Source organism: Aulostomus chinensis, chromosome 8 (assembly GCF_037954235.1).
Source record: "Aulostomus chinensis isolate RoL2024-O1b breed Wild chromosome 8, RoL_Achi_v1.0, whole genome shotgun sequence".
Classification (NCBI taxonomy): domain Eukaryota; kingdom Metazoa; phylum Chordata; class Actinopteri; order Syngnathiformes; family Aulostomidae; genus Aulostomus; species Aulostomus chinensis.
In genome coordinates this window covers 18,282,235-18,300,548 of record NC_141327.1, presented here as the reverse complement: position 1 = coordinate 18,300,548, position 18,314 = coordinate 18,282,235, and the positions used below count along the sequence as shown (strand labels likewise).

The 18,314-nt window shown below is 41.7% G+C and overlaps 1 protein-coding gene across 7 annotated transcripts in view; it reads right to left on the bottom strand.

Annotated features, from left to right (window-relative positions):
* The window catches only part of ank2a (ankyrin 2a, neuronal), an 80,181-nt gene that overhangs the window by 44,712 nt on the left and 17,155 nt on the right, over positions 1-18,314 (bottom strand). For all 7 annotated transcript variants that reach the window (XM_086211408.1, XM_086211411.1, XM_086211410.1 and 4 more), the window contains exons 2-22: positions 16,835-16,936; positions 11,761-11,859; positions 9,321-9,419; positions 9,139-9,237; positions 8,858-9,043; positions 7,342-7,440; positions 6,811-6,909; positions 6,580-6,678; positions 6,213-6,410; positions 6,034-6,132; positions 5,800-5,898; positions 5,588-5,686; positions 5,200-5,397; positions 5,028-5,126; positions 4,739-4,837; positions 4,240-4,437; positions 3,783-3,881; positions 3,003-3,101; positions 2,794-2,892; positions 2,595-2,693; positions 2,364-2,436 (exon numbers count right to left, since the gene is read on the bottom strand). In XM_086211408.1, the coding sequence (XP_086067534.1) occupies positions 2,364-2,436; positions 2,595-2,693; positions 2,794-2,892; positions 3,003-3,101; positions 3,783-3,881; positions 4,240-4,437; positions 4,739-4,837; positions 5,028-5,126; positions 5,200-5,397; positions 5,588-5,686; positions 5,800-5,898; positions 6,034-6,132; positions 6,213-6,410; positions 6,580-6,678; positions 6,811-6,909; positions 7,342-7,440; positions 8,858-9,043; positions 9,139-9,237; positions 9,321-9,419; positions 11,761-11,859; positions 16,835-16,936 (2,440 nt within the window). The remainder of the gene's footprint in view (positions 1-2,363; positions 2,437-2,594; positions 2,694-2,793; positions 2,893-3,002; positions 3,102-3,782; positions 3,882-4,239; positions 4,438-4,738; positions 4,838-5,027; positions 5,127-5,199; positions 5,398-5,587; positions 5,687-5,799; positions 5,899-6,033; positions 6,133-6,212; positions 6,411-6,579; positions 6,679-6,810; positions 6,910-7,341; positions 7,441-8,857; positions 9,044-9,138; positions 9,238-9,320; positions 9,420-11,760; positions 11,860-16,834; positions 16,937-18,314) is intronic.

The window sequence follows — 18,314 nt, the reverse complement described above, 5'->3', positions numbered from 1 at the left end:
CCAGGTCTGGGAGGAAACCCCTCAGGAGACCATCTGCCACCTCATCAGCATGCCCAGGCGTTGTAGGGAGGTCGTACAGGCACGTGGAGACCACACACTACTGAGCCTCATTTTGACTTGTTTTAAGGACAAAGTTGGATCAGCCTGTCGTGTTTTTCCACTTTAATTTTGAGTGTGACCCCAAATCCAGACCTCCATGGGTTAATAAAATTGATTTCCATTGATAATTTGCGTGATTTTGTTGTCAGCACATTCAACTATGTAAAGAACAAAGTATTTAATAAGAATATTTCATTCACTGAGATCTAGGATGTGTTATTTTAGCGTTCCCTTTTTTTTTTTTTTCTTGCAGTTTATATTTTTGCATTGAGAATGTTAAATATACAGAAATCCCTTACAGATAAATGAAAAAACCTAAAGCTTTCTTCAGGCACTCCGACTGAGCCCAGGAATGTTGTTAAAAAGCATTTATTGAGTTAGGGCATGTCGATATAAAATATTCTGAACGCCGACCGGTTGCAACCACAGCGGGTCTTCGTCAGGGTGTAAAGACAAGTAAGAACCAGAGTCAGGTGCACTGATTGCTTATGTCGCATACGTCACTAGCAATCAGTCAGTCCTCACATAACACCAGCATAATATACTTCTACAGCCAATCATCAGGCAGGACAGGCGTTACAATGACAGAAATAAATGAGAATTTTTTTCAAAAAACATGTACTTTTCAAATAGCTGCAAAACTTTGCAGCGTTGAGAGAATGTAACAGTTTCAAAGCATACCATTATCATACAAACAAATGAGTAAATAACTATCTAAGCTGTGATGAATCCATAAAGAATATATGTATATTTTAATCCTGGAGTGGAGGATAGGGCTAATCTTTAACCCACTTTAACATAATTATAGAAATGGTCTAAAATCTATCTCTTCATTAAGACCGGGATATATACAGGCATCAAATTTGAAAATCCAAAATGCTTCCCTTTGTAATAATTTGTTGAGACGGTCTCCTCCTCTGATTGATTGTTCCACTTTTTCAATACCTTCCACTTTTAGTAGGTTATCATTATTGTTATGAGCTTTATGGAAGTGACGTGCCATAGGGTAATCATCGTTGTTCGTTCTTATCGCATATTTATGCTCCGCCACTCTGTCTTTCACTCGTCTTTTTGTGCGTCTATAATTGTAATTTTAACTCCTGTCCTGCCTGATGATTGGCTGTAGAAGTATTCTATGCTAGTGTTATGTGAGGACTGACTGTCTGATTGCTAGTGACGTAGGCGTTACAAGCGATCAGTGCACCTGACTCTGGTTCTTACTTGTCTTTACGCCCTGACGAAGACCCGCTGTGGTTGCAACCGGTCGGCGTTCAGAATATTTTATATCGACATGCCCTAACTCAATTAAGGCTTTTTAACAACATTCCTGGGCTCGGTCGGAGTGCCTGAAGAAAGCTTTATGCTTTTTCATTTATCTCTACGGAATCTCTCTACTTCAAGAGCACCTGACATCCAACTGGAGTCTACCACATCTTTACTTGTGAGCACTCAGAAATATAATTTTTTCCCTTTGTATACCGAAATCCCTGTGGGATTCGGCAGAGACCAAAAAATGAAAAATATTTCAGATGGCCAATTTACTGCATCGTCACCTGAGAGACAAACAAACTGCGGTTGAGAACAGAAAGTAAAGGGCTTGTGAGTAAATTCATAATCTTGTTTGAGGTAAATATGAATAGCCTTGTGACACATGGGCTACATAAGATTAATGAGAACTCCACACCAGGCTGGCAGAGAAGGGCAGACATGGTGCTGTACCTTCCAGCTCCTCAGAAATCTCAAAGCACAGCTCGTCTTCAATCCTCAGAGCTACAAAACATAAATCTTTGAGAACCACATGAACAAAACTACAGGTGGATTGGAAATTAAAGCAAAAGCCTGAATAAATGAGTGTTGAAACAAAGAGAATGAACTACAGAGGGGTCATTGAATGGTTTGAGTCAAAAAAACGGTATAAATTTTTGGCCTACACAGTCACCTGATTTCAACCCAGTTTAACACCTTTTAGACATCTTGGACCGGTGTGTTAGATAATGCTCTCAATTACCATCATCGAAACCAAAAATCAAGGAATATCTTTCAAAATAATAGAATTCCACAGACTTGTAGAATCTGCGCGGAGGAGTGCTGAAGTAGTTCTGGTGGTGTGTGATACCTCTCTGCCTTACCAAGACTACTTATATTGGTTGTTTTTTTTCTCCCCCTTTCATTTACCTGTCGATACAACACTCGCAATCCAGAGCTCGTGTGTGTATGTCTCAGTGAAATAATGAGTCTGACAAGAGCCAGGAAAAGTAACTCACCTTCTTCATCAGACACGTCAAGGATTTCTGTCATGGTCTCTGGGACGTTGAGCTTGTGTTTCTCTGTGACCATCTGACAAGAACCCCAAAGAGAGTCGAGAAAAATACGAAGAAAACAGTGAATTACTAATTGGACTTGTCTGGCATTGCAAGACAAAGGTGTATTAGGTGTTAAAATGTGCTGAATCGCGTGGTTTTGAAACGTAAAGTCAAACAGTGCGACACGCTTACTGTTGTGGTAGTGGTGACTTCCTCAGTCACAACTTTCAGTGTGTCCACCACAGAGATGTAACCCAGACGTTTGGCAATGGACAGAGCAGTGTTTCCATTCTAAACCAAAGAAAACATTCAGATTACGGGACTTTTTTTGTTGTTGCTTTTTTTAAAAATCATTTCAGAATAAAAACATGTTGTTTCTTTTCTTTCTTACCACAGTCGTAGCATTGGGTTTTGCCCCATGTTGTAGCAAAAGGTTAATGATGTGTGTGTTCCCTTGTTGTGCTGCCTGGTGAAGCGGCGTGTATCCATTCTACGACACCGATTGAAAGACAAGGAAATTATGTTTTATGTGAGAACTGAAACACAGTTGTTTTAAACTGTAACAGTAAACTTGGGTCTGTACACTCACGAGACCTTTACCTTGGTTTTGGTGTTGACACTGGCACCTTGCTGCAGCAGGAAGTTTACCATCTTAGCGTTTCCGTAGTGACAGGCTACTATCAGAGGCGTATATCCAAGCTAAAGAGCATACATATGGAGAAATGTTAGTTTCATATTTATTTGACTTGTTTGCTGTTATGATATATATTGCCTCTTCCAAGGAGATTATGATTTCACAGCTTAGCTTTTTGTTTGTCTATCTGTCAGCCAGTTCACATGAAAACAATGCAAATATTCACAGAGCTTGGTGGGGGGGGGGGTGTAAAAAGGAAAAATCAATCACATTTTGGGGTTAATCGGTTCAACACAGCAACTTCCTTTACTCTACCCAGAGCCCTTCTGGTAAGGAGCAGGAGTACCTAAAGCAAAGTGAGTGGTACTCTGGAGAGCACATAGCTGCTGCTGAAAGACAGCCAAACTAGCAGATGTGTGTGAATAACCTACATGATTGAAGCAACTCTCTTATTCTTATCAAATGTGGCTCTGCATTCATTTAAACCAAGTGCAAAGCCTGCTGAATGTTGATTTATGATGTTAAAGTTGTAATGCTTGCCTAAAGCCAGTAGGTGGCAGATGTGCCCAATATGTAACTGCTCTGACCAGATAAGAACTCTGAGATTGTTCTTTAAAAGAAGCTGATAAACTGCACTACTGTGGGGAACACATAAAAAACAAATCTTTAAATCAGTAAGCTATGCATCATAAGTTACCATGTACCCTAACAACATCACATTACCAGTGACTGCTTAGCCTGTGTACCTTAGTTTGCTGGTCCAAGTTGGCGTCATGTTTGGTCAGCACTTCTGCAGCACTGACCCTGTCCTCTTGTGCTGTGAGATGCAGAGGTGTCAGTCCACTCTGTGAGACACAACACAAGACTCTTTTTAGTGCGTTGTTTGTCCCTGTTGGTAACCACCAGGCACAGGTGCTTCATCTGATAAATATAGTTATTATTCAGGAGATCACGTACTCTATACATCTTGTCATATTCTACAAAGTTTAGATTTCATCCATTAAACCTGCAGGTAAATGCAGCATCATTGTCAAAACAATATAAAGAAAAAGAATATAACACATCTTCTCTCATGTGTGAGAAGTCTATCGCCACAATCTAGCATCTAAACTACATTAAAAAAAATGTCTGTATCAATCAACATATATTTATAATTGGTTTAATATGTGAAAAAGTCTAAATGGGTTTGTGTTCATGTGTGACCTTGGTTGCTGTGTTGATATGAGCTCCTTTGCCCAAAAGCAAGCTGGCCATCTCGGCATGTCCCTCCTGGGCTGCCAGGTGTAGCGGGCTGACTCCCTGCTTGGTCAAAACGTTAGTCTCTGCTCCGTACTGCAGCAGCGCCAATGCAATGTTTGTCTGGTTCTTCTTGGCTGCAATGTGAAGAGGAGTGTAGCCATTCTGTTGAGGAAGAGAGGTCAACAGGTACATGCTATAATTAATAACATCACTTTTAACGGGTACCGTCACAGCAGATGTTTCCCTGTAGTTAATATTTTTTGGTGTCACCTCTTAAAATAAATATCGAAGGACATCTTATTATCGAGCTCTTTTGGGATTACGCACAATTAACTCAAAGGTTAAAAGCTAAATAAAATTGTTCCCTCCTAAAGGTCACAAAATAATGGCAACAGATGACTGTGCCTCAGTTCATGTATGAGTGGTTGCAGTCTTTGACTTCTTTTAGAATTCTTTGCCTAACCTTTGCAGTGGAATGAGGTGATGCCCCTTTATCCAGCAGAAGAAGAGCCATCTCTTGGTTGTCATAATGAGCTGCCACATGTAGCGGAGTTAGTCCATTCTGAGAGAGGACAAATTTCATTACAGAATTGTTGTTTCGGGTTTGAAATATTAATCTTGGAATATCAATGGAATACCTTTTCTTATTATTATTAAGAATAATCGTATTTACTGCCGTGCTGAATTTCTACTCCTCAATTCTTAATATCTCTATTTTGCACTTGCATCAACGTTTCTGGTCTTCGTCTCACCTTGCCAGCATCATCAGGCAGAGCTTTGCGCTGAAGTAGTAGTTTGGCTACATCAAGGCTCCCATACTTAGCTGCTACATGTAATGGAGTAAATCCTTTCTGTAAAGGGAAAAAGCGATCCAGATTAAATATAATGACTCTCTACTAAAAATCTAAGCCATCCTCTACTCACCTTGGTGGCCATGGAGTGTGAAGCTCCAGCCTCCAGCAGTACGGCAGCTGTCTCTACCTGTCCCTCCCTGGCTGAAATGTGAAGGGGAGTGTAGCCGTTGGTGGTGGCTGCATCTGGGTGGGCCATGTGCTGAAGCAGCAGCTGGACAATATCTGTTTTCCCTAAACGAGATGCAATGTGGAGGGGAGTCTGGTCCTCCTGTGATTGTGAAATCATGTTGTACACGTTTGAGCAAGCAGGGACAAATGAGAGAGAGAGTGATAGAGAGAGAGAAGAGGCAGTAAAAACAGAAAATGGCCTATTATACATGTTTATGTTGTCCAGTAGAGAAAATATGTTTACGTTGATAAATAGAAGCAAACAGGGATTGACTCCAATCATGACTCACCCTGGCCATGGCATCCACCAACGCTCCATTCCTCAGCAAACAGCGCACTACTTCCATCTGACCTGCTCGTGCTGCCATGTGGAGAGCTGTCTCACCACGCTATTGAGCCAAGACAGCGAAAAAGAATATCAACCGAGTCACTTTGCTGAATGAAACCTTGGTGGTGTGTTTGAATAGCTGCTGGGCTGAGTACTTGCCAAATGAATACTCACAATGTTACGGACATCAGGTGAGGCTCCATTCTGCAGCAGAAGTAGAACAATGTTGAGGTGGCCCATGAAAGCAGCGACGTGGATGGGAGTCAGGCCAGACTGGAGGGAAATACAAGAACAAAGACAATTAGCATAACAGAAAAAGTAAAAACAAAAACAACAACAAAGAGACTATGCATTTGGCACAAGCGTAGAAAACCTTAGGATATTTACAGATGCTACCAGGTGCCTCACCTCTGTAATGGCCTGGATCGATGCACCATATTTCACCAACAGTTCCATCACCTTCACTCTGTTCTTCTTACAAGCGATGTGTAGAGGAGTGAAACCATTCTGGTGGAAAAGTAATATTTAAAAGTTTGATCCTCAGACAGGAAAAATAAAGATTGTCAATTACAGTTGTGAATACACACCAGTGCTCTAGCATTGGGATTCGCCTTCTTGTCCAACAGTAGCTTGGTGACTCTGTAGTGGCCACAGTGAGCTGCCACGTGCAACGCTGTCAGGTAGTCTAGTGTGACATCATCCACGGGCGCCTTGTGCTGCAGCAGGAGTTTTACACACTCTACGTGGTCTCCCTGGGCTGACATGTGTAGCGGGGACAGTCCGTTCTGTGTGAGGGCAAAAGTTACAATACATGGATCGATGCAAAAGAGCAGAAAAGTAGTAAAGTGAAGGAAGAGATGGTAGAGATGTGTACAGATTTGTATTTATCCATTATTCAGAGGTAGCAGAGGTTCTGTGGCATGTTGTGCCAGTGCAGACAGCAAGTGTACTCACCTTGGTCCTGGCTAAGATGGGTGCTCCTCTCTCCAGCAGCAGCTCCACAGCGGGGTCGTGTCCGCTCCTGGCTGCACAATGCAGGGGAGTCAGCCCATCCTGGGTGTCAATCACACACACACACAGACATTTTATTTAGGAAAAGCATGGACATACATTTTAGTTGCTTTCCTTATCAAACAGTCATTAGAGGATAGCTGCAGGATTGTAGAAGTAGCTATATAGACTCACCCTGGTTTTAGCATCTATCTGAGCTCCTCTGTCCATCAGCAGCACCACCATATTGGTGTTTCCTCTCTTTGAGGCCACATGAAGAGGAGTTATTCCATTCTAACAGGGCACACGAAGAAGCAACAGAGCGTTAACGACAAATAACCCTGAACAATTGTTGCAATAAATACAAATGATGTACTTGAATCTTGTCCTTTCTGAGACTGGATCGCTGTAACTTTTAATACTACTGATACTAATACTACTATAACACATTTTATACACCAAATCTGGAGGCCAAGACTTTTTTTTTTGCTCAATTGAATAATGGGAATCACAAAAATGAACCACGCACTGACTTGAGTTACAAAGAAAAAACAACAACAACAAAAAAACAACTATTTGTATCGGCATGGGGGACTACAGGAAAAAGCAGTTTTAAAGTATTCATTGACTTCCCTATTGTTTCTAACACGAGTCTGCAAGCTGCTGTGTGAAAGTGTGCACTTAAGTAGTCTTAATGTGTTAAGAGAAGTGGAAATGGGGCGCTACCCTGGCTGTGAAGTCCACAGCAGCTCCTCTGTTCAGCAACAGGGTGGAGACATTCACGTTGCCATAGTGAGCAGCGATGTGCAGAGGGGTGAAACCACTCTGTTTGAAGCAGACATGGAGAGAGAGACAGGAGGAACGAGAGAGTTAGAGTGATGAAAAATAGAGGCAGAATCACAACGAACATTAGGTGAAGACAGAGACAGGTTGCAAAAGAAGAGTAAGAAAGTGATGCAGATACACGAAGAAAGCTGATTCAGTATTACATGAGGTGGCATGTTGAAAAATAAAAAACAGACACATTGACCTGAGAGGAAGTCTAGAAAGGAGCATGCCCCAAAATAGCACATGCTATACATAATGCATGCAATAACCGTGTAATCCTGCCATGCTGGATGAAAGAAACACATTTTGAAAAGAAATCAAAGCCGTTAAAAAAGAAAAAGACATTTAAACCCCAAACTGAAATACACAAAGCAACGACTCACTATAAGTATCTGCTGACGGACAAATGGACATTTATATATAAGCTCTAGACACGAGTATACAAGTATCTACAGTAAACATTTATAGGTGGCTTTGCTCCTTACCTTCCCATTCTGATAGACATGGTGCAATTTAATTAAGAAACAGAGTTAACTTAAAGATCGACGTGTCTTAGAGAAGAAAATCAACAATCTCAACGTGCTTGGAAGAACACATGCTATAGAACATGTAGAGAAGTAAATAAAGAGGTGAGAACTGAGATAATGGAGTGCTGGCAGTGGTTAAACACAATGACAAATTCATTTTAAAATATATATACTCAATCAAAGAAAGAGATAATCCATTGCAGTAAACTAACATTGTCTGGGATACATTAATATAAAACCGTTCATTGTCAGCCATGCAGGAGTGTGTCGTACTGCATGGCGGCTACATGCTTTCATATTGGTACGTATATTTTTTCAAACATGCATGATTTCACAAATCCTAACTGAATAAATAAGGGAAAGATCAGGACAAAAAGAGATGGTCAGAAGAGACAATAAGGGATGAAAGAAGTAGTGGTGATTCTGTATACCTCTGTGGTTCTATTGACCATCATCTGGTTAGGATGCATAGAGAGAAAGGAGGAACAGGGCGGTGGGCTGTTAAGGGAAGGGCTTTTCACAACACCTGATTACACAGGGTACGTTTACAAGGTCACATGGGTTGAAAACATAAGGATGCAAACAGTGACTAAAAAAACCCCACGTCAATCAATTTAGTCATATTCTGAAATGGACCATGGCTCCGTAAAAGTGTGCATTCCAAGATTGATCTCATACTTGTAATTACATGGTTGAGCCAGTATGTCCAATTGGCTTCAACAACTGGAACACTTCCTGTATCCAGATCTTATTATCCATCTATTATAGAAATCAACACTCAAATATGGCAGCCACAGGAAGTTAGCAACAGTTACCAAACTGATATGGAATATCACTGAATGTCACCCTGCTCTTCCATAAACATCTCACTACTGTACTTCCCTTACCTTAGACTGGACATCAGCATTGTGGTCATTCTGCAACAGCAGCGCGGCAGACTTGGTATCGTCCTTGCGAGCTGCAATGTGCAGGGCTGGGAGGCGTACTTTGCCCTTGGTGTCATGCTCCAACAGTAGTGAGACCACTGAGTTGTGGCCCTGCTGTAGCGCGATGGCAAGTGGCGTGAAGCCATCCTGTCGGAGTGAATTAAGAAAAGTCAAAGTGCAAATCAGGATATAAAATTTTTGATTCAGATTCAGATTTGCAGAGGCTTTACAGTCCAACGTACCTCTGTTGCAATGCTTTGGTTCCCCTCATTTTCCAACAGGTACCTGACTACCTCCAAGTGGTTCTCCTGGGCAGCCATGTAGAGCGGAGTGAAGCCATTCTGTGGAGACAACATGCATAGTTATCAAAGATCATATATGATGTTGATGGTGGTGGTTCTACGTCCCCTGAATGACCCCTCACCTGTGACTGAGAGTTGACATCTGCTCCTCTCTTCACCAGTAGTCGGACGACTTCTCTTTGCCCAGCCAATGAGGCGATATGAAGGGCAGTATTTCCTTTCTGCAGAATAAAACAAGAGGTTAAGGCTATGAGCCAGTGCTGGAAGGTATGCGTTGGTCTTGTTGGTTTAAACTATTTAAAAATCAATTTTAAAATATGTATGTTGGATACAGGAACCTGTGATTTGAAATAGGATTGGGAAGTAATATTCTGAACCCAAAAACTAAGGTATTAAAAAATAGCATCATCAATCCCAACAATTTCAACAATGTGTTCCAGTTTGCTCAGCCTGCATTGAAGAGAAGTGGGCGCTGCCATTCAACTAGACTCTCATGGGCCAGGCTGTGGATTGGACATTAAATCTCCTGCTAGATCAACTAAAACATAAAGAGTGCAGCAGCCATTTGTCTCTACATGTGAACTGACAGATACAACCAGCGGGAATAGATATGTGCCATTGTACGATTGGGATTAGGATTAAACATAGCAGTCATGTGCACAGCACAGTGGTGACGCTAATCAGCCGCTACTACTGTATACTGCAGTTCAGTTTTAGTTTTAAAGTAAAAGGTGGGATATAACCTAACGCTGACGAAAAAAAATGAAAGCTAAATATATCAATATGCAAGTATTTAAGTTTTAATTTTCAGGATGTGAGGGTTCCTGACTTTTTAATGTCAAAGGCCATCTTTGTGTCAATCCAAGGACGTGGGTTGGGGGGGGGGGTGGCGGCGGCGACAATGCTGGATGTTTCATGTTACTGGCTGTTAAGTCTGGCACATGAGACCTTCAGAGAGTCACATAACGAGCAGCTTGCCAAGCAGTTTCCCTTACACTCACTCTCAGTCCTCCGATGATTCAACCAGAGTCCAACGTGATCTCTCTCTGAAATGTCATTCGTAAGAACCCTCGTTTAACATTCTAACATCATGATGTACACTTTAATGAAAAAAGGCCATACAAAAAATATTTGATGTAGTTCTTGTAGTAATGATATCTTCAGTGCCTGTTTATTTAAAACAGGGGTTTCTTAAACTTTTGAGCCCGCCCACCCCGAAAATAAAGTGGCAGAGACTGGCTGCATCTGGCGCATCCAAATACACACTACCTAAGCTACACTAAAAGGTCACCTGAAACACTTCCAAATTTAAACGTGTTTTAAAACTGACAATATTTTCTTAAAATTTCTCTTACAATTAGGGATAAAATAGGGAAATGTTCTCTCAATCAGGGCTGCCGTAAGTGAAGCCCACGGGCCAAATTTGGGAAGCCAAAAGTTTTGATTTGGTCCAACAGATGTAGTGAGGCAGTTGCCCTCAATTAAGTTTGAGTTCTGGCTCCCCAAGAGGAAAAGTTTAGACCCCTCCCACAACAATACACAACAATAAAACTAAACCTCTCTTCAGTTTCATGATTTCAGCTGAAGTAGGACTCCACATGGTGAGTTACAATGCAACTGACATCACTACATGTTACATTCATCAAAACTCCCTCCAGTAGTCATTCTATCTTGTGTCTGTCTGTCACTCAGCTGTCACTCCCTTCCCTCCCTCCCCTGTACCTTCCACTCTCTAACATAGGACTTGGATCAACACCGGAGAGCTACGGTCATATCAATAATATTTTCATAGCCCAAAATACACATCTTTAATGCGGATAACAAGTGTAGGACAGATAAACAAGTACAGGATAACCCGCAGAGGATAACAGCAACAAAGTTCTGATATACTATCTTTATATCTGGAAACTAAAGTTATCGCCTTGTAGTTGAGCAGTTCACATCCATGTTGGTGCTTATCATATACTGTACTGTATGTAGTGCAGATTATAAAGCAATTTAACCAAAGGTTTTAAGTGTGTGGTGTAACTGGGATGGCACGGCTCATGAAAATGGAACAGCATGATGTAACACTGTAACCCTCTGGATGTGAAATTGAATCATTTCATGACGTTAGACATTTGTTTGAGATTTTGTCATCGTCAGAGAGTAAATTCTAGAGTCCAGAAACATTTTTGCACATTCGCTGTGATCTCAAAAGGTAAGCAGTTCATCCTTGAGTCCAGGTGATCGTTCGTGACGAATTTAAAGCTCTTCAGCCGAGGTGGTTCTAAGACATTCACAATAAAGTGACGGATAGGTGGATAACCTGAAACTATAACGCTGCCAGCTGTGGATCCACCGGCGCAGAGGCATAATGCAAGTTTTTCTCACCCAAACCCATTTGTCTGTATTGGATTTCTTTTCTTTTTTGGGGCCTTTATTAGAGAAGAGCAGTGGAAGGAGAAAGATAGGAAATGAGACTGCCAACGTAGATGACGCTCTACCAACTGAGCTACCAAGCCACCCCTGAGGCATAATAAAGTTGATAAAAGCCTAATGGTAGTGTCGATGTGTGTTTACCTTGGTGGGAGAGTCAACAGGTGCTCCTCTCTCTAATAGTTCCTCCACTAAATCCTGGTGTCCCTCCTTAGCTGCCAGGTGAAGGGCATTCAGACCATTCTGAGAGGAAAAACAACCAACTTCAGATTATTACACACAGTCTAACCGCATCACATCATGGGCAGTATATCAAGATTCCCCAAGACTCCAGAATGTGGTGAATTTCTTTACAATTTCATGCAATAATCCAGACATTTCTTGTCACATTAAGTGAAATTTTAAAGTCAAACTGTAAGAGAATGTGCCGCCGAAGTTTTCAGTAGAATGTTATATAATCAGTAACTGAGCACTACCACTGCACAGTTTTTTTTTTTATCCCTGGTGAAATTAATGAAGAATGAAGCTAGTTATCAATATTGCAAGATTAAAAAAACATGTCATATCATATCTTTTTCTTTGAAGACTTAGATTAAATATTTGAACATTTTTCTGGAGGTAAAATATGCAGTTGAAAGTAGCTGCTTCTTTTTTTTCTCTTTCAGGAGCACGACTTTCAATTTTGAATGCAAGTCTGGAAAAGAAACAGATGCATATTTTGACATCACACACTCATTCTCGCTCACACACACGCACGCACGCGCATACACACACACACACACACACACACACACAAGCAGTCAGGGACTCATCACAAGAAAGCGTGGCTGATCTTCCTCCGCAGGCAGGTTTGGTGTGAGCTTTACATCAAAAACTTTTGATCCATGGTGAGGAGCCACAGGTGAGCAGCAGCAGCTCAGAAGGAGGCAAGTACAGTCAAAATGTTTCACTACAGCAGCAATCACAGCTCGACGGATGTATTTTTATAACATACTCATGCACACACACATTTCCTCTGAGACAAACGCATATAAACACAGAAAAATGATTCACCTCATCCTCCTCTTCATCCATCGGATCCCTTGTTTCTATCCCTCAGATTCCCTGCTTCTTTTTTCCGACTAGTCAAACTGTCTCAAAAACCTTGCTTGCCTTATTCTTTTTCCTTCTTAAATTGCACTCCAAGTTGGACTTAGGAGTGATGGAGCTCCAATTATCATCAGTGGTCCTCTTCTCCTCTCCTCAACCCTCCTTGGTTGGTCCAATGTCCCGGCGCCGTCTGATTTCGTCTTCCCCGTTTCTCCTGGCTCTGAAGACTATCCTGGCACTGATGAGACGAGCCGTTATGTTGCTAACACCTCTTTCATTGCCCTCTTGTGCACGTACAACACACAGTCACACACATACAAATAGGGTGATACACACACACACGCACCTCCGTGCGCGCGCACACACACACACACACACGCACCCACACACGCACTGAGTTGCCAAATGCCACACAGGGTGTCATGTTTCTCCCATGTTTCTGCACAGTCATAAAGGGTAAGTAGGACACGTATGTGGACACTCCTATTTAGAAGCAATTGAAGATGAAGAAAAGAGGACAAACTCAGAGGCAACAGTGTGTATGTGACTGGGCCAGTGAATGGCATCAGTCTGACTTTTGACTGTAAAAGGCTAAAAACGAGAGCTTGCATCATCTTCTGATACCAATTCGCTGCAGGTGGCGTTCATGCTCGTGCTGCTAACAGGGTAAACTCCATCTTCCATTTCCTGACCAGAGTGACACCATGATAAAAATGAGGCATGACATCACATCAGCTGCAGTATGGGTATGAAAATACTTTACTTATAATTGTCTTCAGTAGGTTTTGTGTATGGCTTGCTTTATTTGTTGGTGCAATGATAATGAGATTATCAGGATGGGTTTGGATTGCGATTCCAGGACAGAGGCGCTGCCAGCAGCGGACAGAGGCAGAGAGACGGAGCAGAAGCGGTTTACTAAAGCCAAAGGTGAGAGTTTAAAATTCGAAACCAAAACAATTCGCAGAAAGAGTTGGAAAAAAAAAACACCAGACAGATGCACACATCTGCAAATCTGCAAGCAGTTACGATTTTACATGTTAACTTGACAATAAATCATCAACCACTTTGTGAACCAATCAGCTGACTAATTTGATCATTTCAGACTGTCATCATCACTACCAGGTGAGCTGGGGTTGCTCGTCGTACTCGTCTGGTCTCGCTGCCATTGCTTTCCGCCATGACCTCAATAAAACAGCCAGTCAGTGACATTTTCACGGCAATGCCAACTGGCTAAATGAAACAACTTCCAAACGTGACTCTGGACTATCATACCTGTAGTTTGCGAGTGCATTCAGAGTCACCGGTTTCAGCTTCGTGTGACATCAGTGTTGAAACGGCAGTGCAATGACTGACACAGCAAAAATTACACAATCTTATTAAAGCGCATAAATCACATCTGAACAACAGACACACTCACACAAACTCTAAATCTCCTTTTTCTCCGAACTGTAAGTAAAAGCTTCATTTAGCTAATGGACGTGCGGCACAGAGCACTGATCCCTGGCAGGAGCAACGCACACGGGAGCTGCAGCCAACAGAGATTTAATCTCACGCCCCTTTGACAGCTGACCTTTCTTATAACCACACATGGTAATAAATGGAAACAGTTATTTGATGTTACTTTGTACTCCTAAGCGTCATGTGGGATGAGTGTTAGTAAAAAAGAAGAAATAATATAAATGCGTGCAGATTAAAGAGTAATATCACTCACTAAGGATTAACATTTGGATAGATTAGAGGGGAAGTCTGGCTTTTTATTGTGAGGACATTGAAATACCCAACACACACAAATGACACGAACTCTTGCACATCTATTGTATAATGTAACATTCTGGGGCTAATGTCACCTAAAACTGAACAAATGTTCTAAAAACAGGCCAAAAAAAATCCAAAAGTCCCTAAAACTGAGATATTGATTTCCTTTACTCATTCAGAAAGCTTGTGAAATAGAGAGGGATGGTTTGAATTTGGCAAGCAGGAAGAGTATCTCCGTCTCTGCCTGTACTTGGACAGTCTGAAGCCTTTTGGCGCTGCACTTTAGCCGCTGTTGCTGCTTTCTAGGATCTTGTCATGAATGAAGACACCGCCAAGGGAAACTCTTGAGATTCCTGAGGGATGGCTCAGGACTTCCTGATGACTTACAAACACTTCAGGTACCATATATGCTTTATTATTTTTATGATACATTAACTGAATCCCTTCTTTATGCACAACAAAAAGCAACAATAAATTGTATAAAAGCTTCACACTGCATGGATGTCAGCTCTATTCCTTGTGCTATTACTACTAGTGTATCTTAGTGATCAGCAGATAAACACAATTCCAATAAGTGCAGATTAGACAGGAACATATGCTACATTCTGAATTTACCGCAGATCAATCAATCGTATTAACCAGATTGCAAACATTAGTTATATAGTTTAATGTCCATGGAAGCTCTTAGCAGCAGAGCTCGGACTCTGCTGACTGCACTGATGACTGTGGTATTACAGATAATGGCTCCGTAATTGTACCGAGTGCTTTTCCACTGACGCGATTCTGATCCACTGGTTTCCTTGAGAGCTATATTTCTGCTAATCAGTAGTAACACAATACTTTTGAGTGATCATTTCAGCTTCACTGCAGAGGTTGTGTAAACTGGCATCTATCACCACAGATCAAATGGCATCATGTCACGGTTGTCTCTGAGAGGATATGGGACCACGGGAGTTAAAGTCTGTGGGTGATGTTCCCATCACCATGGATCGAGCTACAGCCCAGACAGCTAATGGAAAGATGGGATACTGCAGGGTCCCTGGAGTCAGCTGTTCTGTATGTCAGTGTTAGAATATGCATTTTGCCTTGAGCAATTATCTAAAGACTCATTTAAAAAAAAAAAAAACATAACCATAACGCATCACCTTTTTGAAAATTAAGGAAACAGTATTGGCTACAAATGGACATGTCCATAAGTTAATGGTTTTAAGTATGGGTTTTATCCATGAAAGTGGCTTAAATATACACACACAAAAACACACAAGCAAGTAAGCATGCACAGTGAGGGAAACACTGGCATAGATGTGTGTTAATGTCAATCACATTTTTCATCACCTGACAAGCGCTCAAATATCATCATCTGACCCCCTGACTGATAGTATGAAGGGCAGGGCTCTCCTGTTGCAGAGAGGGAAATGTAGCTGTGTGTGTGTGTGTGTGTGTGTGTGTGTGTGAATGTGAGTGTGTGTGTGTCTGAATAAGCAGGCTTCCCTCTGGACTCACAAAACAAAACCCAAGGTACCTATGACAACAAATAGCTGCAGAGCTATAAGTGGGCAGCTGCCACTTCCTCTCAGCCAACCAATGACAGCCCAGCATATAAATAGTTGCTATTAAAGAGAATAACAAAAAGGAGCAATGAGACAGCACACACTCACGTAGCCCCTCTCCTTCTTTAAGCTACCTTGTGACTACAGTAAATCATTCTGACAACGCCGTGTCGGAGATGTGCACTGAGCTCTAGAGTCAAGATATTTCACACCCTCCTCACTCCCTGCTCCCCAGTGGAATGTGGGTGAGGGTGGGTATTGGGGGGTACGGACAGCTGTCGGAGCGATGGCGAACTTTCCAATACAGCTGAGATTGGTGGGAAGAATGGGCGAGGTGGGGCACAGTTGTAGGGAGGTAACTGCAGATATGAGGGTTGGCATGGAGAGAGGCGGGAGAGTTTAGGTATGTGCTGACCAACTCCTGTTGGCACATCGCCGTGACACTGCAGATTAGATCCAGCAGGTTGATGGACAGGTGGACTTTGACCTGCTGCTGTGACAGTAGCTTGTATTACACGTGCAGTGTGTTGCTGAGTATATAGACAAGGATTGGACTGCAATAGTAGAGATTACAGTGAGAAATGTAGAGAAGGTGGAAACAAAGCTACTGTAGAATGGACGTAAAAAAAAAATAAAAAAAATACCATCCTGAAAAAAACAATGGTCATATTGGCAGAGTTCCAATCTAGACTACTGACAAATGCAGTTTTTAGTCTAATAGAGTAAAAAATGTAAGACAGAGGCTATGTCATACTGTGATGAATTAAGATCACTAAATATATTTGTACAGTTGGTCTGGTGAGGCCGCTGAGAAGTTTCCTTACCTGGTTACTGGTGCTTATGTCGACTCCATTCTTCAAGAACTCAAGAACTTTATCGATGTTCCCTGCTCTGGCAGCCCGCAGGAAACTGGTGTTACTGTCCGACTGGAGAGAAAAACACAGATGGAAGCCAATGTTAGAGATGGCAGATATTTATAGTTTAATTTTTCAGAGTGGGATCAGAGTTTCAGGTGTGCTTTTGTTTTTTTTAAGTGGTAGGTGATTTGAACGGGGTGGCCTGAGAACACAATTATATTGTATTCTAATACAACTGAGTTTTATATGAAATAACATTAATAAAAAGGTCCATCCATCCATCCATTTTCTTGTCCGGTTAAGGGTCATGGGGGTCTGGAGCCTATCCCAGCGGCTTTTGGGCAAAAGTGGGGTTCACCCTGGTCGGGTCACCAGTCCATCACAGGACCAACACATAGAGACAGACAACCATTCACTCACAGCCACACCTACGGTCAATTTAGAGTATCAGTCAGCCTCGTCCCCTCTTGATGTCTTTGGACTGTGGGAGGAAGCTGGAGTACCAGAGAGAACCCACACAGGAACAGGGAGAACACGGAGACTCACACAGAAAGATCCTGTGATGGAGCCGGGACTTAAACCCGGCACCTTCTTGCTGTGAGGCAACAGTGCTAACCACTGCACCACCGAGCCGCCCTAATAAAAGAAAAGGTAATAATTGTAAATGTAGTCAAAAACTTGACTGTATATATTTGATTTCTGTGTCTTTTAAACTAGCAGACTACCCCTTTATGTCAAGAGCTTGTCTGTGTGGGCTCCTTTTACCGCCAGAGACCAAGAATGCACTAACAGCTGTCTCTCTCTCTCTCCCTCTCTCCCTCTCTCTCTATCACACTCACTCACACACACACACACACACACACACACACACACACACACGTAAGACAGCTGAATTTATGCGCATGTACATATTTATTTTTCACACATAGCTCCTCAAAAATGTTGACCCAGTTCTCTGATTCTATGTGGGGATGGTAGATCAGAAGACTGTTCAAAGGGGGTCCTCTTCCTCCACCCGGATTCAATATCATCCATCAAGTCTCCTCAAGAAAACCTGAGATGTTTCACTGCAACATCCGTCATCGTTTTTTTCACCGCAAGTTTTTGACAGGGTCTTAAATATAAAATCTTCTCAAAAATAGTATTATCTTCTCTCACTTAAAAATATATAAATATTGTAGGAGTGCTTTAAATATGAAAATACTGTAATACACTGAAAATCTTCCCCATCAAAAATTGGGTACATTTCTTTCTATTTAGTTACTTTTAGTACACTCCTGTCTCTTCATAAACTCTGACACTATTTCTCTTTAGAAGATATTTTAAAGTGGACAGATGTTTTTTAATGGTACTTCATGTGTTGATCAAAATGAAGAATAACAGGGCAAATTCCTACCATGCTTGATAAAAAAAAAAACCAGACACTTTAATAGTCCAATATTCCTTA